This window comes from Phyllostomus discolor, chromosome 2 (genome assembly GCF_004126475.2).
Source record: "Phyllostomus discolor isolate MPI-MPIP mPhyDis1 chromosome 2, mPhyDis1.pri.v3, whole genome shotgun sequence".
In the NCBI taxonomy this organism is placed as follows: Eukaryota; Metazoa; Chordata; class Mammalia; order Chiroptera; family Phyllostomidae; genus Phyllostomus; species Phyllostomus discolor.
The window spans coordinates 165299286-165326747 of NC_040904.2; the positions used below are offsets into that span (position 1 = coordinate 165299286).

A 27462-nucleotide genomic window follows, 5' to 3' on the forward strand; every position below is an offset into this window, starting at 1 on the left:
TGAGCTGGGGGAAGGCTCAGTTCCCTTAGGCCAGTGGCAGGAGGTGAATCTGTGTTCTGGCATCATCTCAGCACTGAAGCCCAAGACGGTCTGATGTGTTGAAATCCCAAGAGCAGCTGGAGGAAAAAGAACTGGGCACGAACTCTCAGCAGCAGCAGGAGAGGCATGAGTGGGTGCGGGCTGTGGGCGCACTTGCCAGTGCACCTGGCGACCGTACTGTGGGAACCCGGAGGTGAGGGAGCCACACAGGACACCGGGGGAAGATCCCAGGAAGCCCTGCATTCGGCGCATGGAAGAAGGGTTATTGCTTCCCCAAGGCTGGTGGAAGGGCAACCTCCCCGACCTCGCTAACCACACTTCTGGGAATCATCTACTCAGAGAGCGGGAATCCTTAATCCCAGTCTTCTGGTTTCCATCGGATTATGTGTCTCTTCTAAGTGACTCTTTCTATCACCTGCACGCTGAGCAAACAAACTAGAAAACAAGTGCCTTACGGCCAAGGCTAATCACAGGTGTCTCCTTTCACTTCAGGATGTGGTTAGTACCTTGAGGAATTGCAGGCTCTAGAGAGAAAGCCTTGACCACTAGGTTGGATTGAGAGAATGTATGCCAGGGAAGGGCTCAATTTAACCCTGGGTCTCTTTCTTCAGGGGAAATAAAAGGAATAAAGGCCAACCCCACTTCGAGGGATCATGACATAATGCCAGGAAGTGGGAGTTGAAGTGACCTGGGTGATTCTGAGTGAGTTGGTCAGGGAGGCCTTCCTGGAGGAGGTGAGTCCTTAGTACTTGACTAAGCTGCTAACACTGTTGTTTCTTTGGGGGAAGGTTACATTCCTTTATTTTCCTTTTTTTTTTTCTTTTTTCACAATCTCTCTACCCACTGAGCCCTCTGGCAACCCTCCCCACTCCCCCTCCAGCTGTCAGCCAGGTCTCTATGAGACTGTCTCCATGTCAGGGAAGTGTGGCCTACAGGACAGGTTGACACTGTCATGGCAGACACTTCCCATCCTGTTGGACTCCGTTTGTGCTTAGCTGGGGCAGTTCCAGGGTTTCTGGGGTGTCTAGCTCCAGCAGAACTCCTTGTGCTAGCCCAGCATAGCTCAACGCCTGGAGCAGAAAACTCCTTCTACAACGAATCCCCATTTCCTCCTGAAGCCTTCTGCAAGCCCACAGGGATCTCTGCCTTTTCCAGCTGGGCGCTCACTGTCTGTGCTAGTGTTTTAATGTTACTACTTTTAGAATAGGTAATCAGGTTCAAAGTGCAAAAGGGCATTCAGTGAAAGATGTTTTTCCTGCTCCGTCTCCTCCCAGCCAGGTGCTACCTAGACCCAGTGGTACCAGTTTTTGTCCTCCAGCTAGACCCTAAAATCCCGTGGGGAAAGCAATCCTCTCATACCTCGTGCCCCAGCTGGACTGAACTGTCCCAGCTGAACTGAACTGTCCCAGGGGGGTTTATCTAGCACCACAGCCTCCCTCCACCATCAGCACTGTTGTGGTCTTGAGTCACATCCCAAGCCCCTCTTAAGTGGCCATACAGCTGCCAATCAGGCCCATCTCCTAGGTGCCCTCCCCCAGCGATCACGTGGTCCTTCCTACAGTACCATGCTCCCTCTAACCCTGGGTTGCTCCTCATACTTCAGGTCGGTGGCAGGCTGCTTGGCATGATGACTTGGTGGCAGCTGCCTCCCCAGGCCCATCCTCTGCCACTTCCATCAGACTTCATTCTCCCACAAACCCATTTGCCTGCTGTTCTCTGACTGGCTGTGCCGCCTCCTGCCTCTAGGCTTTCCGTGTGTGCTCACTTCGCCTGGCTAGCTCCTGCTTGTGGGTTAGTGCTCAGCCCAACCTCCTCCTCCTCCTCCTCCTCCTCCTCCTCCTCCTCGGGACCTCTTCCCAGATGTCACCCTCCCCCACCCACTGAGTTTCTTGTATCTTCCCAGATGTCACCCTCCCCCACCCACTGAGTTTCAGCACACAAAGGTGTCTCTCTTAAGTCTCACTGAGCGATCTGTATTTAAAGTCTGCCTCCCCCAGTTGACTGTATGCTTCCTGAAGGTTGGGCCTGCTCATCTCTGTGTCCCCCATCTGGCAGAATGCCTGGCATATAGCAGGTGCTCCACCAACACTGGCAGAGCAAGCCATCTCCTCTCCTGTCTCCTAGGCAACATCTAATACAAAATAGATGCTCAGAGAGATTTCGTTTTATTTGATTTTTGATGTTGCAGTTGAGTCTGATGTTACAAAAGAAAACCACCTGTCTCCCCCAGCCCAGAGTGACTCATGCTCCCCCTTGAGATCATGTTCCCCACACCCAGGTGACTCCAGACGGCAGGCTTCTCCGCGGGCAGGAGCTTTCATGTTTAAGCGACATAATTAAATAGCTCAAATGAAGTTACTTTTAGGCAAGACATGCCACAGGGTAATGAGTGTGGCTTTGGCGAAGGACCAGGTACTTGAGGAAAATTGCTGGAAAGCTGAGCAGGGATTTATTAATTATAATGATAGAAATTGATACCATTTACTGAGGGATTAGTATGTGCCAGGCACTCTGCCGAGGGTTTTACATACATTAGCTCTAATTCAATCCTCACTGTGCCCTGTGAGTTAGGTATTAGTTATCCCCACTTTATGGATGAGGAAATTGAGGTTTAGAGAGATTAAGTAATGTGCCCAAGGGTCACATAGCCACTAATGAGAAAAACTAATCCTTTCTCAGAATCTACTGTGAGCAGAGACAACTAAGCTTTTTTCATGTTTGTTTCATTGAATTTATTATCCTTGTAACAACCCTAGGAGGCAGGCGCTATTATTACTAGAAGGGGCGGAACTGGGATTTGTGTGCAGGTCTACTTGCCATGAACATCTGGTGCTTAACAAGGGACCTTGTGTTTCCAGAGCTCTCCATAGAAAACGTTGCAAACGTCCTCTGAGCCGTGGGATGACGTGTGTGCCTAGGGTGTAAGCTGACGAACACTGAAGCTCGGTCCTGCCTGGAGGGTGTTGTCAGAGAATCCAGATATCTATTTCTTATTAAATATGAGTAGATACGGAAGAATATTTATAAAATATGTTTAGGCTATAAGGAATAACAGTACCAGTAGCGTCCACCTCCCACTTTAAGAAAAAACACTTTACTTTGAAGTTTGGTATGCCTTTATTCCCATATCTTTCCTCCCTCTTCAGAAACTCTGGTTTCACTGTTCCTTTAGTTTTCTTTCTTTTTTATTTTGTTTATTTATTTTTAGAGAGAGGAAGGGAGGGAGAAAGAAAGGGATAAACATCAATGTGTGGTTGCCTCTCACGCGCCCCCTACTGGGGACTTGGCCCACAACCCAGGCATGTGCCCTGACTGGGAATCGAACCAGTGACCCTTTGGTTCACAGGCTGGCACTCAGTCCACTGAGCCACACTGGCCAGGGCCCTTCAGCTTTCTTTATAGCTTTACCACATTTTTATTTTTATATTCATGAACAATATTTTGTATTCATTTTTGTTTTCACAAACAATACATTGTTTAGTTTGAAATTTTACAGTTTTCTATAAATGGAACCATATTGTATGTATCTTTCTGCCACTTGTTTTTTTCACTCGATATAAGATCTGGGATGTTGCATTTAGAAGTGGTTCAGTCTTTGTCACTGCTGTCGCATACGCCATAATGTGGATATATTTTACAACCTATTTATTCATTCTACTGCTGATGGACATTTGGATGGTTGCTGTCTTTGCCGTTTTAGCCACCGCTCCTAGAAACTTGCCAGTGCTTGCCTCCCGGTTCATGTGCACTGGGGTCTGTCTGGGATATGAAACTCGGAGTGGAATTGCCAAATTGTTTCCTAAAGTGGTTATGTCCGTTAATCTCTGCATTTAGAGTTTGAGTGTTCTGGTTATTCTCTATCCATTAATGTCAGGATCTTTGGGCAGAAAAGAAACACTGATTCCAGTCTCCTCATTTTATGGATGGAGGAGAGTTAGGTGACTGGATAAGGTGATGTTACTATTCAGGAACAGAGCCTGCTCTTGAACCCCAAGCCCCCTGACTCACTCTCCACCCCTGCCTTGGCTTATTTCTCTCCCTCATCCCCTCCCTTCTCAGGCTCGGGCCCCAAGGTGTGGACGCCACAACACATCAAGCTATTTCCAGGGCCGGGCCCAGCACTAGAGCTGACTCAGCTGGGGTCCCCACTGGTTCCAGAGGATGAGACTCTTCCGCAGACGCCACATGCCCCTGCGCCTGGCCATGGTGGGCAGCGCCTTTGTGCTCTTCCTCTTCATCCTGCAGAGGGATGTAAGCAACAGGGAACAGGCCACAGAGAAACCGTGGCTGAAATCCTTGGTGAGCCAGAAGGACCACGTCCTGGACCTCATGCTGGGAGCCGTGAACAACCTCAAGGATTCGATGCCCAAGCTCCAGATCAGGGCTCCAGAGCCCCAGCAGGCACTGGTCTCCACAAACAAGTCCTGCCTCCCTGGGTTCTATACCCAGGCGGAACTGAAGCCCTTCTGGGAACGGCCGCCACAGGACCCCAACAGCCCTGGGGCAGACGGGAAAGCATTTCAGAAGGACAAGTGGACCCCGCTGGAGACCCAGGAAAAGGAAGAAGGCTATAAGAAGCACTGCTTCAATGCCTTCGCCAGTGACCGGATCTCCCTGCAGAGGGCTCTGGGGCCCGACACTCGACCCCCTGAGTAAGTAGTAGTAAGGTACGGGGTGAGGTCAGGGTTCTGTGGAAAGTGTGGCTGGTGTGGCCATGGCGTGGCTGTGGGCCAAGTGCCAAGTAAAGAACTGATAGGGATTTTTAGATATAGGCAAGGTCTTCCTCTGCACCCTCACTCCTTTTCCTGACCAGTTGTCCTTGTCCCAGGGTCTGGGGTTCAAGACTGTTCTGGTCAGGACAGAGGGGCAGGGAGACCTGTGAGAGGGAAACACACTCATGAAGGGGACTGGGGACAGAAAGGGGAACTCAGGGACTGGGACCTGGCACAGGGGTGTCTGAGAGGGACTGATTTGGGGGCCTTGCCCTCTGCTGGGGCCTGCCCCAGAACTCGGGGCTCTGCTGCAGAGCTGCTGGGGAGGGGACATTTCCCCGACAGTGGCCCGAGCGGTCAGGACTGTGCCCACACCTTTTGATGTTCGCCCTGCAGCGAAGGCGTGCAAGCCCGGGGCTTGGTTCCAGCCTTCATCTGAAGCTGTGTATGCTCTCTTCCTGGCGCTGAACTGGCACCGAGATCTCGGAGCTGTAAGCCGCCTCACTCTCATGTGGTCGCGGCTGTGATCGCACTGTCCTCAAGTCAAAGATTCTGTATCTTTCTCGTTCAGACTTGTCTTCCCCGACACAAGAATTATACCCTTTTCGGTGTGTTGTCACATGGCAGCTTCCCCTGAATTCATGATTCTTTAGGCTCACGAACCTGGGGTCCTCAGAACTTGGCCAAGTGTTATAGTCTTAGAAGTTGGCGCCACTTGGACTTATCATGAGCTCCTCAGCAGGGAAGGGTTCAGGGCTCAGGGCTGTACAGGCAGCCAGAGGCGGCTCCAGGAGAAATCTTTCCAACTAGCAGATGGGATTAGAACGGGAGTTAGGCCTCGAGTTCCCCGGAGATCCAGGATCCACGTGTCCACACCCCCACTGAGCTGGAGTGTCAGGAGGGCAGCAGCACGGCCAGGTGCCAGAGTGTTTGAAGTGGGTGAGGTAGAGAAAAGGTCACAGGAAACGGACTGTGACAGTAGTGTCAGATCACAGGGAACTAATGAGGAAATGCATTAGAGGAGAATTGTCAAGTGTAACGAGAATATGAAAATTGTAGTCACTTTTCTCAGATGTCAGATTTGCCTTTTATCACTTCCCCTCTGGGGCCTCTGGACAGGATTACGCTTTACACAGGTCTTACTGAGGAAGAGAGTCAGCCTTGGGAACTCCTAGAGCAGATCAGAGAAGCCGGAGCAGGAGCAAGGAGGAGCCCGCAGCGTCACAGCTGGGGCACCGGGCCAGCTCTGGGGGAACCGGGTTTTGGAGTCGATTGGCTAGCACCTGTGCTGAGGCTCCGAGGGGGTGGCAAATACAGGCTGAGCTGGGAACGGGGAGCTATTCTCAATTGCAACAGAGAATGTGGGCTGCTGGTTCCTGGGAGCAGCGGGTGGTCATGGGTGCCCGTGCACAGACTGTCCCCCCCAATCTCCGAACTCTGAGGGACTCGGAGAGCTGTATCTACACTTCTGTTCTTCCAGATGTGTTGACCAGAAGTTTCGGCGCTGCCCACCACTCCCCACCACCAGCGTCATCATTGTGTTTCACAACGAGGCCTGGTCCACGCTGCTGCGGACGGTGTACAGCGTCCTGCACACCAGCCCTGCCATCCTGCTGAAGGAGATCATCCTGGTGGACGATGCCAGCACTGAGGGTGAGGCCAGGGTCGGCCCTGAGGCCGGGGCTAGTGTCCCCCCCCACCCCGCCCCATATTCTGGGAAAGAGGGCATGGTCTCTCAAGAGAGCAGGCACCTTCACTGCCTGCTGCCGGGCATCACAGCTCATCGTAAAGGCCAGGAGCAAGGAGAAGGCGGGTGAGGAGCAAGAAGGTAGGGGACAGGCGGCAGGGAGACCATATTCCTAGAGCTTGGGCTTCATTCCCACTATGTCCACAGAGCTCCAAGAGCTTAGAAGTTCATGCTTCTGAGACTCCCTTAGAGAAAATGCTGGGAGAGGTCAGGGCAGAGCTTGGGGATGGGCCTTCCCTCTGCTTCCTCCCCACCACACCGCTCCTCTGCTCCTGCAAGATTCCACCTCAGATGCCCTCTTTGTTATAGTTGGTAATAGGCAAGTGACACTGCTCACCAAACACCTTTTAAAGTAATCCCACAAACATCTAGAGTATTCTGTAATAGGCAAGTGACACTGCTCACCAAACACCTTTTAAAGTAATCCCACAAACATCTAGAGTATTCTGTGGCTGACACTGACCTAGGCGTGGAGGATACCATGATGAGTAACAAATGAGGCAGAGCTTGCCCTGAAAAACCTAACGACCCTTGCGGATCAGGTGGCTCCTCACCACACCAGCCACATCAGTGTGGCCCATAACGCACCCCCAACAGACAGGAAAGGGTGTGAACTTGGGAGGCCAACATCTGGGAATTCAAGTCCCAATTCTACCTCTTAACTCTGTGAGCTTGGGCAAGATACTTAGCCTCTCTGAGCCTCAGTTTCCTCTTCTGAAAGTGAAAACAGTTGACTCCCTCCCATGCTGAACAAGGGACTAGAGACAGGCAATAAACAATTCCTGTGACACCGAGTACTGTGCATGGAGTAAGAGCTCCATATGCATTAGCTTCAGTTTAATCTTTGCGTGGGAACAATGTGTAGCCAGGAGACGTTCTTTCTACATGATGTGGCTGGGGCGGTCCACGGTGGGGAACAGATTGGAGCTGGGCCTGAAAGCACGAGTGTCTGGGGAGAGAAGAAGCATTGCAGGACATTCCCAGGAGAGATCATTGCACAGACATAGTCCTGGAGGCATAGGTGTATTTGTGAAAAATTGAGAGGTGTGATGTGGCTGAAGCTTAGGTTTGTTTCAGAAAGTAAGACTAAAAAAGATGTTGAATTGAAATTTGTGCCATGCTAAAAGTATTTGGAAAAAATTAGGAGTCACTGAAGATATTTAAGGTGGAGAGTGACGTTGTCTCAGAAGGATAGCATTTCGGAGGGAGGGTAATTGTCAGGAAGACAGGCCAAGGACCCTGAGTCTGGAGAGGAGGTTCCTATAGTCCCCTGAGAGTTGGATGACAGGGCCAGAACTAGGAGAGGGGCTGAGGGACTGATGCATCATCACTGGCCAGGAGTCTCCAGGAGCTGAGCCCTCTTCCTGGGTGGTACGTGGTGTCAAGGATTCTCCCAGGTTGGCCTCCTGTGCCCATGTTCCCACAGCGATGCGAACTGACACCGCACTGCCCAGTGTATGCCCCAGCCACCCAAGTAGAGCAGCTGCTTCTCCTGACCTTCCCCAGGCTCCCTCCTGCCTTCTGGGTTAGGGGCCATGCTAAGTGGAATAAGACTGGGAAGGCAGTGGAAGGAGGAGCTAAGGGTGAGTACTGCTGAGTCCATTTCTTTGGTGAGTTCACCTTTCCCCAGGGAGGACAGGCACCAGCAGCGCTTACAAAGCGAAGGCAAATGAACATCATGGATGCAGTGAGAGAGTCTGGAGCATCTGGTAGACAAGGAGCATAAGATTAGGCTTCCAGAAAGAGAAGGGCAAAGAGTTTAGCAGAGATGGGAGGGGCTTGAGAGCGGTGCCTTAGGAGCAATGGAACGGTTGTTTGGAAAGGGGAGCCGGTACCCGCTGCACTGCCTCTCAAACTGGGCTCTCTGGTCACCCCACTCCCCTGAACCTATGCTTCCCATCCCTCAGATGCTTCTCTGCTGGAATCCCGTGGGGTGAAAGTTCTATCTAGGGGTATCCAACCTGCGGCCCACAGGCTGCATGCAGCCCAGGATGGCTGTGGATGTGGCCCAACACAAGATTGTAAATTTACTTAAAACATTATGGAGATTTTTTGTGTGTGTGATTACGTGTCACAGTGTATTTAATGTGTGGCCCAAAACACCTCTTCTTCCAGTGTGGTGCAGAGATGCCAAAAGGTTGGACACGCCTGTGTCCAAACGGTTTCTGCTTGTCACTCAGACTTTTTTGAGCCCATAAGGTACAATGCCCAGTTGGGCAACTCCTCTGACCAGACCAGGGAAATGACATAATGCCAGGCTGGCATGGGCAGCATCTGAGGAGAAAACAGCCTGTGCCTACTAGGGCGGACTTTGCAGCAGCCCCTAGATCCCGTCCATAGTGCCTGCCCCTAGCAGGCCTTCTCTCTGGTTGTCTCCTGGGCTCTGTCTTAGGGCTAATTTCAGCATCTTGGACTCACCTGCCTGAGAATCCTAAATACATCATTCTTAGTTTTCTGGGTCCTGGCCTCCTTTGAGAATCTGTTCAAAGCTTTGCCCCTCTCCTGAGAACAGTGCAGAATTGCTACAACAAGATGCACATGTCTTCATCTCTGCACTGTGATTCCAGGGACTTAGTGGGTCCTAAGATAAACACCACCACCGGGAGGGCTTTTGGGTGCTTGAGATATTTCCAGCAATGTTCAGTTCCGTGGGGAAGAGGGCAAAACTCAGATCCATTGTCAGAAGTCTCTGCAGTCCACAGCAGGGTAAAATTTTCCACACATTTGACCATTTAATCAGATTAACTGGCTCTGATTACACACACAGGGAAGAGCTGTGTTTCTGCTGAAATGCAATGCCCATGCTCTCTGCCCTCCTACCCAGGTGCTTGGCAGTGCTCTAAGACCACGAGTGTGCAGATGCCTGGTGCTGGGGTGGGAGGCGGGGCACCCAGAGGCAGGCTGGGGAAGTTCTTCTTACCTACTTCAGAGTCTGAACCCTGGGCACAGATTTCACTCCTGTTGGGCACCTCCAGATCTACTCCTGGTTGGGCACACTCCACAGGCTTCTGAAAACTGGCCCCCATCGGTCTATTGTGCTCCCAAAAGGGCACACCCATATCAAAAGCCCTGCCATGCCCCTGGGGGAGACCGAGCCTAGCCCTCCCTCCTGTGGGAATGTGCTAGATGGATGGGAGGAAATCAGACACATGCCCAGGACCCACATTGCTGAGAAGGGAGCAGGACCCCAGTGAGTAAGTTCCTTAGGGAGAGAGGAGTGAGGAGGCAGGCTGGGCCAAGAAGGGGCGCCGTAGGAGGTGAAGGTAGAGGATTCAGCAGGCAAAGGAAAGGAGAGAAGGGGCAGCCAGAAGTAAGGGGGGAATGTGCCGAGTGAAACCCAGGGGAGGAGACATTTGGGGGGCACTTTGGATTCACTGAATGTTTAATTGTTTGTATAAACTGGATTTGTTTGTCCATTCATCTATACCCACGGTCCCCAGGATTGTTTCTACATGTTGGCTATTGTGAGTAATGCCGTCAGCATCAGTGTAAAAATACTGGAGTTCCTGCTTTCACTTTTTGGGGTACATACCCAGAAGTGGAATTGTTGGACCATGTGGTAGTTCTATGTTTAACTTCTTTTTTTCTTTTAAAATAAGAGGTTTTATTATGTTGAAGTCACAAATATTTAGCTATGTTTAATTTTTTCAGGAACCACAATGCTGTGTGGATTTTTTTTTTATGGATTTGTTTTTCAGTGCAACTTTAAGATTTTATTTATTTATTTTTAGAGAAAGGGAGAGGGAGGGAGAAAGAGAGGGGAAGAAACATCAGTGTGTGAGAGAAATAAACACTGATTGGTTCCTCCTACATGCCCTAACTGGGGAGCCTGGCCCACCACCCAGGAATGTGCCTTGATTGGAATCGACCTTTTGGTTTGCGGGACAATGCCCAACCCACTGAGCCACACCAGTCAGGGCAAGGGCAACTTTAAACCACTGTGGTGACATGATCTGATTTATTTATTTTTTAGTGTGTTGATCTGAGAGAGAGAGAGAGAGAGAGAGAGAGAGAGAGAGAGGCAGGCACTGATTTGTTGCTCCACTATTTGAGGCATTCACTGGTTGCTTCTTGTACGTGCCTTGACTGGAGAGCGAACCTGCAACCTTGGTGCTGTCGGGATAATGCTCTAACGGACTCAACTCCCTGGCCAGGTCCTGATTTAGTTTTACAAGACAACTCTGCTACTATGTCAAGAATAGATTGGGAAGAGTGGTATAGAGTAAAGGCCAAGACACCAGTTAAGACATTATTGCTGGGGTGACGGGGGCCAAGAGAGAACTGGCAGTACTTGCCGATGGACTGATTGCAAAGGATGAGAAAAGGGGAGACTCCAGCACGACTCCTCGGTCAGAGCAGCTCGAGGGATGCGGTACGGTGTGCTGACATGGGGGGCCTGGGGGTGCAGCGTGGGAGGAAATCTGGAGTTCCGCTTTGGGCATGTTTGGTTTGTGGTTCTGGTAGACATCTGAGTGAAGGAGGCAAGGCCGGGAAGGGGCCATCCGAATGTTGATGAGAGTGAGTAAGTGTGTGTGCCAGAGGTCACAGGAGTCTTATGTCTGCCAGTCCTGGGGAGCGAAGCTGGGCTGGCGTGGTGGGGCGTTAAACTTAAATGAGGAGGCTATTGTCTAGGGGACGTAAGAGGGTACGGATGGGTTCCCTGTGTCTCCACGCTCGGCTCTGCTGTGCACAGCTCCGGAGCCTGTGTCCAGTGGGTCCGGGGTATAAGAAGAAGACGGTCCTAGGCGCATAACTTAGGGGAGTTGCCTCACTCCCCTAGAAGGGCCTGCATTCAGGCTCACAGCCCCCAGGTTCAGCCCACCCACCTGATCCTGGAGGAAGGTATGGGAGAAAAGCCTTGCAGAGCTCAGGCCCCACTGAGGTTCACAGCTTAGTGCTTTGCAGCATCTTACCACAAAACCCACTTCCTGTGATGTTTTGTCCCTGAGTCTCCATCATCATGAACTTCCTGTGAGCCCAGATAAGCGAGTTCTCTGGGGAAACAGCAGCCACACTGAAAAGATGAGGCTCTTGGTTTGGGCTCCTCCCTTCTTTCTGTTAGAGCCAGCACTTGGGGGATACCACTGGGTTATGAGTCTTGGAGCTCCTTGAAGGCAGGACCCAGGCCAGGCCCCTCCCGGCCCAGGGTAGAATCTGGTACCTGGGCAGTGCATTAGCAGGCGTTTGCTAAGTGAGCGCTGGGCCGAGGCTGCCACATGAGGCTAATTTTGATGCATAAACCCCGGGGACAGTATTCCCTATTTCAGTGTTTTAATTTTCATAGAGAATATTAAATAAGGAAGTCAGCATGAAAGCACCTCGTTCAATGACTGGCACATAGTAGGTGCTCAAGTGTCAATATTCGGGCATAGTGTGTATGAGAGAGAGAGAGAGATATCAAATTGATATCTCCCAAATTGATCCCAGGCCCCACAGTTTGTACGGCACTGTGTTCAGAGCAAGGTCTGAGCAAGGCCGATTCACAGCTTGAAAGAGAAAGGACACAATCATGTCACACCTGCCCTCCACCTCCACTTCTGAAACTTCAGGCAACTCCATTCTGCAGTTAGGGACAGAACAGTGACATGGATAAACCCGAATCGCAGTTAATAAAACATAAGTAAGATTTGGAATATGTTTCAGGATGGATTGCTTCAGAATATAGCATCTGTAGTGCTCTGAGGGTTTCAGACTGAATAACAGGGCTGCAAAGGAGCCCCCACTCAGAGGGAACTGAGATCTCAGCAGAGAAGCCCCTCCCTTCAAACAGCCTTCCCCACCCCCAGGTTCAGGGTGGCTTCCCCGCTGCAGGCTCTCTAGGCCCTGCACTGTCTCTGGCAGGTCACTGTCCCCTGGTGCCTGGGTTCACCACTGCCTGGCCAATGCAGGCCCTTGGTGCATGTTCTTAATTTAATTAAAAAGCTTCTTGGCATCTTTTCATTCCTTAAAAAACTGTACATGCAGAGGAAGTCATAAAGATTAGAATAAGACTTCTTGCCGCTCGCTGATCCAGGAAGTCAGACGTCAACATGTGTGTGCTCTACCTGGCAAACTTACCTAAGGAGCCTGGGAGGCAGGGAACCAGACGCCGAGGAACGACCACCACAACCGGAGCCTTGGCTCTGAAAGACGGTGGCTGAAGGGGCGCAGAGACCGAGAGAGGCATCTGAGAGCTTTGGTCGGAAGTCTGTGCTTGATTTTAGATCAGGGAAACACAGCTCTGAGATCCCGTCGTGGACAATAGAGAAGGTGCCTGGTGGGTGAACAGGCACAGGATGGACACTGCAAGAGCCAGTGTCCTGGCCCGGTGGGCCTGACCCCACACAGGACTTCCTCCTTTCAGCCCTTCCCCCACCATCTGCTTCCACAGAACTGCTTGGTGCGGTAGGTGTGGGAGGGTTAAAAATTCAGGCCTGCCGGAGGCCTGAGAGCGCCAGGGGTCAGTGCCCACGGGGGGATTAGGTTTGCAACAAAGTGGTGAGCTGACTACAATGACACTCCCTTCCAGAGTATTTAAAGGAGCAACTGGAGCAGTACGTGAAGCAGCTGCAGATCGTGAGGGTGGTGCGGCAGGAGAAGCGGAAGGGGTTGATCACCGCCCGACTGCTGGGAGCCAGTGTGGCACAGGCAGAGGTGCTCACCTTCCTGGACGCCCACTGTGAGTGAGAGTGCTGGCCTGGGTGTACTGGGGTCCCCCACCCCCCCAGCCCCACGCCCTGGCAGACGAAGAGCTGTGGCCGAGGCCCCTTCCTGCTCTGTTCCTGGAGTGAAGGAGGCTTGGGACTCACCCCAGCTTTTTCTAACCATTTCTCACCTCAATCCCAAGGACGCCTTATCAGACACACACAACCCTGAAACAAGTGGTCACCCTACAACTGCTGGGAGTAAGCCCTGGAGCCCCAGACTTTCCTGTCTCCTTGATCTGCACCTTGTTCTGAGCTCAGCCCTCAGACAGGCCTCCTGTCATCACTGGAACTGATTGTGTGGGGCTTTTCCTGCAGGGCCACCTGGAGCCGGGAAGGCCTCCCTCTTCCCCAAAACAAGACCCCTCCCACCATTGTCAGGAACAAAAAACTTCCCTAAAAGCAGTGATGCACGTGGGGGGGGGGGGGCGGGCGGGAGGTGGGGGGAGTCCTAGGCTTGGGAGTCAGAAGACCCAGGTTTCCATTCTGGCTCTGCCTCTAGCAAAGCCTCAGTTTCCTCATTTGTAAGATGACGAGAGGATACCAACCTTACTCACCAACAGAATGATTACTCTGAGGGCCAGATTAAGTCGTATGTATGTCACTGAAAATCTCAAAGGGCCAGCAAGTGAAAGGGGCTGTTAGTCTGCAACCGGAGCTGGAGCTGGAGGTGCAGATACTCCCGGGCAAGAGGACACCTGTGCCGGCACCCGCGCTCGGGCAGGGCGGGCTGATTCAGTGGATGGGCTGGGAGCCCAAAGACTCCCACCCAGGGCCTTCCCTGTGCTTCTGGATCATTCGAATGGACCACGGTGCTCCTCTGAGACCTCCATTCTTCCCTCCGAAGCTGTCTGCATCTCTGGATGAGGGGAGGGGAGGGGAGGAGGTTCTCAGGAGATCTCTATGATCTGTATAGCCGTGAAGCCTACCTGTGTTCCTCTGCCTACAGCTAGGAAGTGAATGAAGAGTTCTCGTTTCCTCCTGGGTCTCCCCACTGGCCTGGGGCATGGGCTCAGCTGTAATCAGAGCCCTGACAGCTGTCTCCTGCTCTGGCCTGCAGGTGAGTGCTTCCATGGCTGGCTGGAGCCCCTCCTAGCTCGCATCACCGAGGATGAGACGGCGGTGGTGAGCCCAGACATCGTCACCATTGACCTTAACACTTTTGAGTTCTCCAAGCCCATCCAGAAGGGCAGAGTCCACAGCCGGGGCAATTTTGACTGGAGCCTGACCTTCGGCTGGGAGACTCTACCTGCACATGAAAGGCAGAGGCGCAAGGATGAGACCGACCCAATCAAGTAAGGACCACGGCCTGGTGAGCCCCAACCTGGCCTCCATGGTCTCAGACTCACCCAGTTCTGGGGACCTGGGCCATCTCAGGTCAACATTTGTTAGATGCTCTGTCAAGCACTTGACATACGTTATTTAATCTTCATCCGCTATGGTCAGCCTGTTTTACAGGCGAGAACATCGAGGCTCCTATGACAAACCATAGGCCTCAGATCATGCAGCTAGCAAAGGAGGGAGTAGGGGCACCCGTGCTCGCCCATCTGACCCGACACCTCTGCTCCCGACCATGGCACTGGACTGCTTGCTCTTACCTGCCACTCACTGTGTGCCAGGCACTGGACGGAGGGCTTTACACTCTTCATGCCACCTCTTCTTCCTTGCACGTAGAAGGCCGTGACTGGTGCTTGCAGAGGTGCTGAGGCATAGTGGGTAGTGGCCATCCTTGTGTAGCCATTGTAATAAGAGGGGGTGGTGTGTGCTCCCAGGTCACTCTCCTGGAAAAGACTGAAAACATTCAGAGAGTATAAACAAGTGTTCTGCAGTTTGCAGCTTGTTGAGGTTGTCCTGAACTTTTTCGGTAAAGGGCCAAATAGTAAGTATTTCAGGTTTACCAGCTACATATAGTCTGTTGCATAATATCCCTTGTTTGTGTTTCCTTTTTTTTAAAGGTTTTATTTTTAGAGAGGGGGAGGGAGGAGAAAGAGAAGGAGAGAAACATCAGTGTGTGGTTGCCTCTTGCATGCCCCCTACTGGGCACCTGGCCTGCAACCCAGGCATGTGCCCTGACTGGGAGTCGAACTAGCAACCCCTTGATTCACAGGCTGGCACTCAGTCCACTGAGCCACACTGGCCAGGGCTGTTTGTGTTTCTTTTAAACAATCCTCTAAAAATGTAAAAGCTATTCTTTGCCCCAGAGCCTCACATAAAGCCAGGCCAGATTTGGCCCCTGGTCCGTAGTTTGCCAACCCTTGAGCTATCAGGTGGCTGCTTGGAAGCTTACCCATTGTTTGACGCCCACCTAGGTTAACCTCCCCTCATACACCTACCCTGTCTTTCCCTCTCCGATTGCCTGCCGGTGCTGCTGGAGACCACAAGGTTATTTTAACAAATGTCTCTACAAACTGAGTTGGGGAGTGACTTTTAGAGTATCCTGTTATTATCTACCACTGTTTCCCTATACTGGCCAGGAAACCTCGGGGTCAAATGAATCGATAGCTGGGGTGGAGGGAAGCAGAGGTAGGGGATACAGTGAGCAGAGATAAGAGGGAAGGCCCGAAAGAAAGAGAGCTTGGGAGTTCTTCCCCTTCCACATGCCGAGATCCTAAGAAAATGCGGCCCAGAATCCAATGGAGAGGTCTCGGGTGGGTGCTGCAGAAGTAATCCCATGAATCCTGAACAGTCCACAGCACCGTCTCCATGAGGAGGAGAAGAAGCAACAGAAAGGGGAGAAGGGAAATGAGAAGGCAGGAGGGAGAAAAATGAGAACTGTTGGCCATCTGCCTGTTTCACAGATGTCTTTTGTTGGTGTGTATGGCAACAAAGCCCCCGTCACCCAAGCTGGGAGCCAGGCACACAGCGACACTGTCAGGGACAGGGCACCTGGCCACCACCCATCACTGACGTCCCGGACTCCAATGTCCAAGGACCATACAACTGGGAGATAAAGCCCCAGTGTTTGAGGAATGAATTTGCTCCCTGGTGGCATGCACGGCTTGCCCTCAGCACTGTGCACAGGAACCCCCCAGCAGGCTTGCAGGCAGTACCCTCCCATCCTCCACTCTGAAAGCTAAGGAGGCTGGGAGGTGGGGTCAAGGACCCAGAGGATCCTAAGAAGTAGGCCAGAAATTGCAGGGTGTTGTCTGTTGGTTGTGGGTCTGCAGTGAGTTTCCCTGTGTCCTCGGAGGGAATTTGTCAGTGCCTTCTGGGTCAGAGAGACCTCTCAAAGCCAAGGGAGACTTCTCAAGGCCCAAGTCTGGGAGACCCTCAGGAAGAAGTCAGTTAGGTCCAAAGTGCTCATCTGGAAGCCCAGGACTCTCTGAGCCCCTTCCTGGGCCCTCCTTGGGCTGGTGTGGAAACTCTGGGTCAGAGCCAAGGGACAGAAGGCCTGCGTGAGCACAAGGGTTTCCCAGTTAAAATTTCCTCCAGAAAGCAGCTGTAGGAGCCAACTTCAGGGCACAAGGGCAGCCACAAGGTTAACAGCAAGGCCGGGCTCCTGTGTAGTCACTCCGACAGATCAGTCCCATAACACTGATGGAGCCCTGTGGTGTGTAACGCACGGTGGTCTGTTCCGGGCTTTCGGAGATGGTATCTTCCTGCCTATTTGTACTACACAAAGAAGCAACAGAAGGGGGCAGCAAAGCCCCATCTAAGCGAGCCTGCTCGGGCACAGCTGCTGATTCAGTACCTCATGGAGGGCCCCAGGCTCCCCCAGCCCTACCCACACCTCAGCCCTTGGCCCAAGCAGCTCCCGCCCCACCCATGGGCAACACGGAATCTAAATTCTACTAATGAGATGTTTTTGTCAATTTATCTTCCTATGGGTCTGTGCCTCCCTGCTTTTGTCTGAAAGCCAGAATCTTTTTGTAACCTCCAAATGCTCCTTTTAGTGCATTTTGAGCTTGTTGTCATCTCATTTCCTATTCTGTTTCCAGGAGTTTCCTCTGTTCAAAGCAGCTGGCAGATTTTCCCCAAAGCTCATTCAGTGTTACGCACCAGGGCTGGACTCCTAATAAAACCACGGCTTCCAGGGTTCCCCAAAGGGCCAGGGACCCCGAAAGAGAATGGGAACAGTCCAGCTCATAATCTTTATTCATTCATGGGTTGAATCCTATTTCCAAAAGCAATTTCACATAGTTTCTAATAACCAAGTGTCTACTATGCCCTAGGAACTTTGCTGCCAAAAGGCAAACAAATGATGTAGCTTCACCCTCTGGCAATAGACTGAGCTCCCAGACAATGGGGCCTGTCTTTCTTAGGTCTGCGTGCCTAGCACAAGCCCTGATGGCTGGTAGTTAATGCATCCTTGGTTGGACAAATGAATGGGTACCTTTTAGAGGAGAGTAATGAAAATTACAACTCTCCTTGACGTGATTCCTAGAAGGTAAAGAAGATGGGATAAAAGCTCAGCAAACATTTGCTAAACGAACAGGTTTGTGGAAGAGGGGCTGCACATCCAGGAAAGGGGCTGGGGTAGGTTAGGGGTGTCAGCGGCGAGTCCGCGCCAGGCTCCCCCAGAAGATGCACATGCTTCTCCCTCTGTCTCTCCAGGTCCCCGACGTTTGCTGGTGGCCTCTTCTCCATCTCCAAGTCCTACTTTGAGCACATCGGTACCTATGATAATCAGATGGAGATCTGGGGAGGGGAGAACGTGGAAATGTCCTTCCGGGTGAGAGTGAAGAGGGCTTCGAGGGGGGAACCGCAACACTCCCGGGGACAGCCTGAGCGCCTCTCAGGCAGCAGACGCCACATCTGGAACTGAGCTTGCAAGGTGGCTGTTTCCTGCTGCGACTGTGCTTTCCTCCACTCCCTCCCCGTCGTCCCCAGCTTAGGGCTTTGGGGGTCAGGGTGGACTGCAGGAAACAGGTTACCTTAGAGAGAAGGGATAGTACTGGTGATGGAAACTGGACGTCTGGGGGCTGGGGACACCTCTCATGTGTCTGTCGAAAAGGATTAGGGCCAGATCAAGGGCTTAAAGGTAGAGGACCCTGGAACAGATGAGTAAACAGTCACTACCCTTTCTCTAGAAAAATCAGGTTCCCCTTTCCAGGTCAGAGGACATGAGCTGTGGTAGACTCTAGAGCTTCCCTATCCTGAGCTCAGAAAGCTCGTACTGAATGAGAAGGTGGTGGCCCGGATTCGGGTGAACCCAAAAAGTCTAAGGGGTTCCAGGAATAAGGCAAGTCAGGGTTAGGTTAGGAAGAAAGGATTGCCTCTCGTGAAATCCGCACCGGTTCCCAGGCCAGTGGAGGGGTAATCAGTAAGCAAATTAGCTCATTTATGAAGTCACCTCTCACAGTGCCTGGCACATACTAAGCACATCTTTAATATTTGCTGTTACTATGGTAATGTATTTCTGTTGCTACTATACTAGAATGAACAACATACCTCCTAATGTAAAACCTGAAAAGAGACGACACAGGTGGGAGAGCTCATACAGGAAGGTCTCCTCCGGTCACAATAACTCCGAGGGTTCTGGTTCGAGGCTCAGCCGTGAGCCTCTGACCTCCGTTCAGTGTCTCTCCTGGGAAGCTAGTGTGCTACAGGTGGTGACCATAGGCCACCTGGCAGGTGACTGTCCTTGCTATGATTAATGCACTGATGCTCAAGTTTCCAGTAACACCTGGGGGAGCTGATAAACTCACATTTTCAGGTCAAAAAGCCCAGTGACCAGAGCTCACAATAGGCATACAGACACAAAGTTAGCCAAACTGTCTTTTCTCTAAAGTGGGCCCTGGTAACCCTGTGGGCCCTGCAAATTTCTGTTTTTGCTTAAATCAGAGTGAAGCAGTAGAGAGCTTGGGAGTGCGCCGTCATGGCCCAGGGAGAAGCCTGGTCACTGTCTTTTCTTCCAGGAGAGAAAGCAGCATGTCCCTGAGTTCTTGGGGTCTGGGTCTCTGGGAATAGAGCAGAGCTACTTGCCGGGAGATTATTGCCACCAGCCCCCTGACAGCCCCGTTCTGGTTCGTCTCCTGACAGGTGTGGCAGTGTGGGGGCCAGCTGGAGATCATCCCCTGCTCTGTGGTCGGCCACGTGTTCCGCACCAAAAGCCCCCACACCTTTCCCAAGGGCACCAATGTCATTGCTCGCAACCAAGTGCGCCTGGCTGAGGTCTGGATGGATAATTACAAGGAGATTTTCTACCGGAGAAATATACAGGCAGCAAAGATGGCCCAAGAGGTGAGAGGAAATGGGAAATGGTGCTCAGGAGGTGTCTGGATGGAGAGAAGTGCAGCACCCCAGACCCTGGTCAAGGGCTGACCGGTAGAGGTGCCCCTATCGCTACCCTGGCGCTTCCCTTTACAAGCCGTAGACCCATGAGCTAGAGCCCAGGGAAGCTAGAGAAAGAGGGGAGGAGCCTTTGTTGTCCCTGCCTGGAGAGCCCCAGTGTCTTTTAGGAGGGAAGGGCAAGAAGACTCGGAGAAAGAACCTCTTCCAGGAGGACTGGCTTTGTTCTGAGAGGCTTAGACTGGGGCTGGGAGGAAACCGGGGAGTGACAGGGGATGAGGGAGCAAGGGGCCATGCGGGGATGGGGGTCCCCGAAGGCAAGATGGGGTTTGGGATTAGATGTGAGGCTGGGTCCGTGGCTCCCACAGGTCCTGAGAAGGAATGAGCCTGAGACCCATTCTGGGAGACAGTGGCCCCGGGAACTCAGCTGCTTCCCCCCAGACGAGAAGGTCAAGGCTAGTGGAACCGACCTTTACGGGGCTGGCTTTGTTGACAGAAATCCTTCGGTGACATTTCTGAACGACTGCAGCTGAGGGAACAACTACACTGTCGCAACTTTTCCTGGTACCTGCACAATATCTACCCAGAGATGTTTGTTCCTGACCTGAAGCCCACCTTCTATGGAGCTGTGAGTCTTAAGAACCATCCTCACAGAATCCCCTGGAGAAGCTCAGGACCACTTAACCCACAGAGATCACAAACAAGAATTTAATTACACTCTCCACACTCCTTTATCCAGAAGGAGGACTCTGGGGCTCCTAGAGATAGCTAAAATCCTTGTAAGAGAAAACCCAGAAGCAGTGGTTCTCACTCACCTGCATTAGAATCATCAGGAAGGAGTGTCCAGCCACAGGCTGCTGAGTCACTGGGACTGGGTTGGAGCCTGGCCATTTGCATTTCTAGTAAGTTCCCAGGTCTGGGGCTGATGGTCTGGGGAATCACACGTTGAGATTCTGCACTCATAAGGAAATTCCCATGTGCTGAGGGCTTCTCTCAGGGACCTGGCAGCCTGGGGGGTTCCCAGCTGGCCCTGGCCCGGCCTCTGGGCTCTGCATTTCACTTCACTACTAACTTCAGGCATCTGGGTTAATGAGGAGAAGAATCAGAGGAGAAATCTAGTCACGCAGATTTATTCCAGTCTGGGCCTGATACCATGAACTGCAAAACTCCTGACTGTGCTCTCCTGGTTCACCTCTCTGCTCACTGTTCTGCAGATAAAGAACCTTGGCATCGATCAGTGCCTGGACGTGGGCGAGAACAACCGTGGGGGGAAGCCCCTCATCATGTACCCCTGCCACGGCCTCGGCGGCAACCAGGTATGCAGCCCAGCCTCCTGGGGCAGGCCCAAGAGAAGACTATCTGGGCATCTCCTCCCTTAACAGGCCCCCTCTCTCCACTGAAAATAGTCCTTTCCTAAGGTCTGGGGTGGGGGAGATCCAGGGAGAGGAGGAGATGCCATCCCTGTCCTCAGAAAGCTCCCAGTATGAGGGACAGTGCATGACACAGAGAGACAAGATGTGAATTCTGAATCAGGGACATTCGAGGGGCCCTGGGCATCAGTGCTGGGTGCTGGAGAGGGGCCGAAGGGAGAACTGTCCATCAGAAAGGCTTGCTGGAGGGTGCTGTACCCTAAGTGATGTTAGGGTGAATGTGGTAAACTTTTGAGCACTTTCCCTCACATATACACAACTTCTATCATCAGTGCCTCCTCTGCCCAGAAAATACCACTCATCCTATCACCCAAAAATGACCCCCAAACAGCCACCTCCTGACATCTCAGTCATCTGGTATCCTGAAAATCTCCTCCATGCCCTACAATGCCCAGCTCTTCCTGAGGAGTCATTAGTAACTTCCCCGACCCCAGTCCCTCAGTCTGCCCTGAATGCTCACCATTTGGTAAGGAAGAAGCACTTGAAGCACAACTGAAGCTGTGGGGTGTGTGTGTGTGTGTATGTGTGTGTGTGTGTGTGTGTGATTCTAAAGCAATCCCTGTACCACCAGCCTGCACAATGATTCCAGGTGGTGCATTGGTGAACCTTTTCCTTTTATTAGTAATCTATTAGCAAAAAAAGAACTAGCATATCAAACATGTGACTTCACTAATAATGGTGAAAATGAAGCTAAGTTAAAATTTTGATTAAATAAAACATAGTAAGTAACTAGCATTCTAGTATAATCCAGATACAGTTTTAAAAAGTCCGGAAGGTGACCCATGAATTACTAACGTCCAGTCACCCGCTCAGTTGCCTCCCTGGGAGGCTCTGGTTGGCATCTCAGGGCAGACGGCTTCGGAAGGTGCTAGGCAAATGCTGCCTGTCCCTCAGACCTCCTCTTACCTTGACTTCTAGTACTTTGAGTACACAACCCAGAGGGACCTTCGCCACAACATTGCAAAGCAGCTGTGTCTACACGCCAGCGCTGGCACTCTGGGCCTTCAGAGCTGTCAGTTCACTGGCAAAAACAGCCAAGTCCCTAAGGACGAGGAATGGGAATTGACCCAGGTAAGTCAGCCCCAAAAGCTCAAGTATCAAGAACCTAAGGTCACCGCTGCCCCCTCCTTATTTTTTACATCTTATGCCTGAGATACCATGGGTGGGATCATGACGATGTAGAAAGCATGGAGAGTGTGGTCTTGGTCACAGGCAGGGTTTCCGGGGCTTAAGAAATATTTGGTGATGGCTGGTTCCGGCTGACATAAAGATAGGGTCGGGTGTTATGGTCTGTGGCCAGCTGTGTCGTAGCTCAAATATTTTGAGACTGAACCTAAGTGACAAAAAACGAAGAGTCGCTCATGGCTCCTGCCTGGCCTGTGCGTGCCAGGCACAAAGCTGTGCACTCACGCACGTTGGTTTATGATATCTCAGGGGCTCTTCCCAAGTAAGCAGCGTCCCATTTCCACAGACAAGCCAAGTGAAGCTCAGCACGTTTGTGACTGACCCAAGACCCATACCTAATAAATGGCAGGCCTGAGATTCAAACCTGGATAAGTCAGACTTGAAAGTGCAGATTCTTTCCATTACAGCACACTGCTTCAGGATTTATAATGTAATTTCTACAGTGCTGAGCCCAAACTAGCCCCCCATGAACCCCTATACCCTCTTCTACCCCAGTCACCAGTCCCTGGCTCAGGGGAAGAGGAGCCTAACCTTGGGGCCACAGGGAAGGGAGGAGTCCACATAGGGTACGAGACAGAAAGGGGAGGTAGGCAGCAGTGGCCGGGTCTTTAAGACTGGCCACGGGGAGGAGGCAAGCCCTGACAGCATTTTCCAGTTAGCTCGAGGTCCCTCCTCTATTCCAGCCATTCAGGCTGAAGCTGGGGGTGGGCAGTGGGCACCAGACACGGTGCAAACTCAGGAATGCATCCCGTCAGAGTTACTAGAGGTTTGATGTAGCACCGTCACAGGGCCGAGGCCAGGCTGACCGTTGGCTGTGTCATCTTCTAGGACCAGCTCATCAGAAATTCAGGATCTGGTACCTGCCTGTCGGCCAAGGACAAAAAGCCTGTCATGGCCTCCTGCGATCCCAGCGACCCCCGCCAGCACTGGCTCTTCATCTAGGCCGCAGATCACCCTGGTGGGAGTTCCCACGAGCCTCTCAGGACACAGGGTTTTGGGGCCCCTGATACTTGGGAACCCACTCATCAGCTTCTCTGTAGGCCTTAAAGATGGAGTTCTAAACCTAATTTTAGATGTCAAGGCAGGACCTCCTACTCCTTGCAGCGATGTGGGGCCCATTTTCTTTACGCTGATGAAGAGACCGTGAGAACATGTCATCATGGCCCTGAGCTTTCCCTCTGTCCTAGATACAGACTCCCAAACAGAGAGAGCTCCTGGGACAGGGCCCGAGGCAGCAGTGCCGAATCCAAGAGAAGGACTCCTGCAGCCACGTCCTGCACCCCTGGTCACGTAGCGCACCCACAGAACCTGGTGACACCGTATACTCCTCTGTTAGGGGTCTACGAGCGTCTCCTTTGCTTATCATACCCCAAGTCTGTAGAGCCGTTTATGGAAAGCGCCCTGACAGGAATCCTTTATCTTACTTCATCTGACAATAACTCTGTGAGAAGGGCAGAACAGGAACCTGCATGCTCACTTTACAGAGAAGGAAGCTGAGGCAGAGAGGGGTGAAGGAGGTAGCCTCTCAGCTAGTGGATGGCTGGAGCCAAGGCTGGGGATTGAACACAGAACCAGGGCGCCTTCCACCACACCACGAGAACACTAAACAACTAGCCATCAGCCTGCCCATTCTCTCTTCTCTCCCTTCTGGTCCTGTCTGGCTAGCTGGTCTCCATAAAGCTTAGAACAGTGGAGCCGGGTAGCCTGGAGGGAGCCATAACGCTCATGGAGCCAGTGATTCTCAGGTTTAAGTCCCAGAACCCTATTTGTACTGCCCCACGTGTAATGTGATGAAGGGCAAAGCAGCCCTGGGTGAAACTGAGGGTGGACGAGGGCAGTGCCCATCAGCCTCTGAACTTCTAAAATACTCTAAGACAGTTTGAAAACTGTCATTTTAGCTCAGGCTTATCACTTTCCTATTATAAAACCGAGGGCAAACAAGTGAAGTAATTTGCCCAAGGCCACATAGCAAGGCATTGGCAGCCCTGAGGGAGGGCCCAGATAAGGCCCACAAGAGCCTTGGGAGCCTGAGGAATCAGGGACAGTGTATACTCCACACGTGACTGTGTTACTGGCTTTGTCTGCTGTGCTCACATGAAGTCCCCACGTGGACCACTCCTGACAAGGCCTGTCAGCTCTTTTTCCAGCAACTCCGACTCCACACACACAGACACAAGTTCTTCCAGGTCTTTCAGTAGCAGGCTGTCATCTCAGGCATCGCCACGTGAGGGCGCCATGGGACCACAGCTGCCTCTCCTTCCCAGCAACTCATTACTGCAAGTCGCCTAAGCTCCCTGAAGAGCCCTGCCAGAGGAAACACTTTGGAGTAGCCCACCCAAAGGAGGAAGGCATAGCCTCTCCCAGGATGTGGCCTGGAGTGGGAAAGAGGAAAGGTCTTCTGAAAGAGAAGAGAGTTGGACGTGAGATCCCCAGGGAAATAAAGGTTTTATGATATTGGCATTGGATTCTTCTTCGCCCTTTATTGTTCCTTCGCTGATCCTTTTGGAGAACTAATTGATTCAGGCTGCGAAGAACTACACACATCTGAAAAGTTCTGTCACAGCCACTGGCTCTTGTTCCCAAACAACCCCTGGCCCCCAGCTGAGCCTCCATACTGGGTGTCAAGGCCATGTAGACCTGAGGAGTTGTAGAATGGGGCTCTTCCCCTGTGGAACTCACACTTGAGCTGGGGAAGCAGAGATGTAAGCAAGTGGTGGAGTGTTCAGAGATATGCTAGCTGACTTAGAACAATTCCTCCCACTTCGGGGAATCAGGGAAGGCCTTACAAAGATGGTGACATTTGACTTGAGACCTCAAAGGATGAGTCCTCAGGTGGGAAGGATTCAATGAGCAAAGACTTCATACGAGAAACAATATGGCACAAGAAGAGTCACAGAAGGACGGAGGCACAAGTGGGTCTGGGAAGCCGAGAGGACATCAGGGTGAGGGAGCAATGGGTGTAGCAGCTGGAAGATGAAGACCACAGTATGACCTTCAGGGGCACTTGTGTCTTCATAAAATATTTTTAAAATTATGTTCTATAGTTGCATTGGTATAAAGATGACTATAATCCAAGCTGATGGTATTCATCTTATTTCTTCTTACTTTAAATAAACTAAAACATTTTTGTGGGTCCTGGGCACTGTGCCCACTGTGCCTGCTGGGTAAGTCAGCCCCATATAACAGGGGCACGGGGCCCCATTGAAAAGGCCTTGAATGTCATGCCAATAAGTCAGCTAAGCCATCGGGAGCCACCGTTCCTAACTCTAACCCTAGTCCTACTCTTGGTTGCATTAAACATCCAATCGTTTATCAGGCAGGCCATTTATCCCAGTATCACTCACACAGTCTATTACATCACCCAACAGCTCTCCAGCCCAATCTTATGATATATGCCCAACCAAGGTGCCCTGGTGTGATTCCTCACCCACCCCAAAGCAGCACAGCCTCTCTCAGGGGCAGTCAGTTCAGAGTAACTCACAGGAAGTGAGAGATGCAGCGGAAGAGAGACAAGACCACATGACATGCCTACAGAGTAGGCCCAGGTTTGGGGGTGAGGAGAGGACTAGGAAAGGGGGGTAGTTAAGAGGAGGGAGAGAGCACTGACAGGTGGTGGAAAGGCTCAAGAACCCAGCTTCACGGCCTCTTTTCAGCCAATGCGGGCCTTGCCCTAGCCTGACATCTGCACTCTTCCTTAATACCACCCTTCTGACCACTCTCAGAGCTAACCTAAAACCTTAAAACTTTGATGCTGGCCCTGCGCTGCTATCTCCTGGCTCTAGGGACCTCTTACCTTTCTAAGCTGCTCCCCTTTGGGGGTCTATTTCCCACTGAAAAGTACTGGTGCCATTGCCAAAAATAGCTAACTGCCCCAGAATTTATTATTCACTTATTTTTAATTACAAAGTAATTCTGTAGAGAATACAGAAAAATATGAGTTTAAACAGTGAAATTTATCTCCACAATGCTGTCATACCTATCAACTCATTCTCTAGATGTGATGACTCTACATCTTGGTGTAAACACTTCCATACTGTTCTTCAGCGAACCTACAAATACACATGTACACAATACCATATTGTTTCAACTTGATTTTGTTTTTTAAAGATTTTATTTATTTTTAGAGAGAGAGGGAAGGGAGGGAGGAAGAGAGGGAGAGAAACATCGATGTGAGAGAGAAACATCAATTGGCTGCCTCTCGTACGCACCCCAGTTGGGGACCAAACCTATAACCCAGGCATATGCCCTGGTTGGAAATCAAATTGGAGACCTTTTGCTTTATGGGATGTTGCAAAACATCCCATATTTGATATATCAAGGACATCCTTTCATGTCAATTTATTTAAATCTACCTCATTCTTTTAAAAAGCTGCATAGTGTTCCTTAATATGTTTAAATCCAATTTCTTTCACCTTCCCTTATTGATGAACACTTAGATTTCCCCCAATTTTGCATCAAATTTTTGTGACAAACTACTGTAACCCACATTCTTGTACATTTATTTTTGTGCTTGTGTGTATTTCAAAAGGACACATTCCTAGAATTAGAGTTGCTTAGTCAGAAGAAGTGCAGTCCCTTGAAAGTTAAGCCAGACTTCTGGTCAGGATGGTGGAGGAGGTAAATGCTGTGCTCACCTCCTTCCATGGCCACATAAATTACGACTGAACTATGGAACAACCCCCTGAATCACCTGGAGACGAGCTGAACAGAGCTCCTGTAACTAAAAACATAAAGAAGAAGAACCTGCTTGGAGACTAGCAGAAAGGGTGGAGACAAGGTCCCACACCCATGTGTGGCCGTTAAACACTGGTAGGGATAGCCTGCTGTGGAGGTCCCCCCACTGAGGAGCAAGGGGTTCGAGCACCACTCCAGGCTTTCCAGCCCAGATCACCAGTGCTGGAAAGAGGAGTCCTCAGCACAGTCGGCTGTGAAAATCAGCAGGGGTCAGTCCTGGGGAAATGCAGAGCTGCTATAGACCCAGGGATCCTCGTAAAAGGCAAGCTGCCACATGCAGAGTTCAAAACACTGCTTACAAGGATACCTGATGAACTTAGGTGAAGAAAAGATTATCTCAGTGAGAACTTCAACAAAGATAATAAACGTAAAAAGGAGATAAAAAACATATAAAAGAGCCACTCACAAATGAAGAATACAACAACTGAAATGAAGACTACATTAGATAGAATTAACATCAGATCAGATGACGCAGAGGACGAATCAGCAATTTGGAAGACAGTATAGCTGAAAACACCCAATCAGAACAGCAAAAAGGAAAGAGAATTAAAAAAGAAATAAGGTCCCTGACTGGTGTGGCTCAGTGGATTGAGCACCGGCCTGCAAACCAAAGGGTCACTGGTTCGATTCCCAGTCAGGGCACCTGCCTGAATTTCAGGCCAGGTCCCCAGTGAGGGGCAAGTGAGAGGCAATCACACATG

The 27462-nt window shown here is 51.3% G+C and overlaps 1 protein-coding gene across 5 annotated transcripts in view; it reads left to right on the forward strand.

The window, feature by feature from the left end:
• The window catches only part of GALNT6 (polypeptide N-acetylgalactosaminyltransferase 6), a 38002-nt gene extending 13111 nt beyond the window's left edge, over positions 1 to 24891 (forward strand). For 2 of the 5 annotated variants that reach the window (XM_036019010.1, XM_036019013.1), the window contains 11 exons: positions 651 to 1830; positions 4099 to 4691; positions 6232 to 6404; positions 13007 to 13156; positions 14242 to 14476; positions 17736 to 17853; positions 19164 to 19364; positions 19909 to 20040; positions 20627 to 20728; positions 21761 to 21913; positions 22856 to 24891. In XM_036019010.1, the coding sequence (XP_035874903.1) occupies positions 4201 to 4691; positions 6232 to 6404; positions 13007 to 13156; positions 14242 to 14476; positions 17736 to 17853; positions 19164 to 19364; positions 19909 to 20040; positions 20627 to 20728; positions 21761 to 21913; positions 22856 to 22969 (1869 nt within the window). In that variant the 5' untranslated portion in view covers positions 651 to 1830; positions 4099 to 4200 and the 3' untranslated portion in view covers positions 22970 to 24891. Of the gene's footprint in view, positions 1 to 650; positions 1831 to 3506; positions 4692 to 6231; positions 6405 to 13006; positions 13157 to 14241; positions 14477 to 17735; positions 17854 to 19163; positions 19365 to 19908; positions 20041 to 20626; positions 20729 to 21760; positions 21914 to 22855 lie in introns of those variants that run through there. The other 3 variants (XM_036019014.1, XM_036019012.1, XM_028533057.2) reach the window with 3 other exon arrangements.
• The last annotated feature ends 2571 nt before the right edge of the window (positions 24892 to 27462 follow it).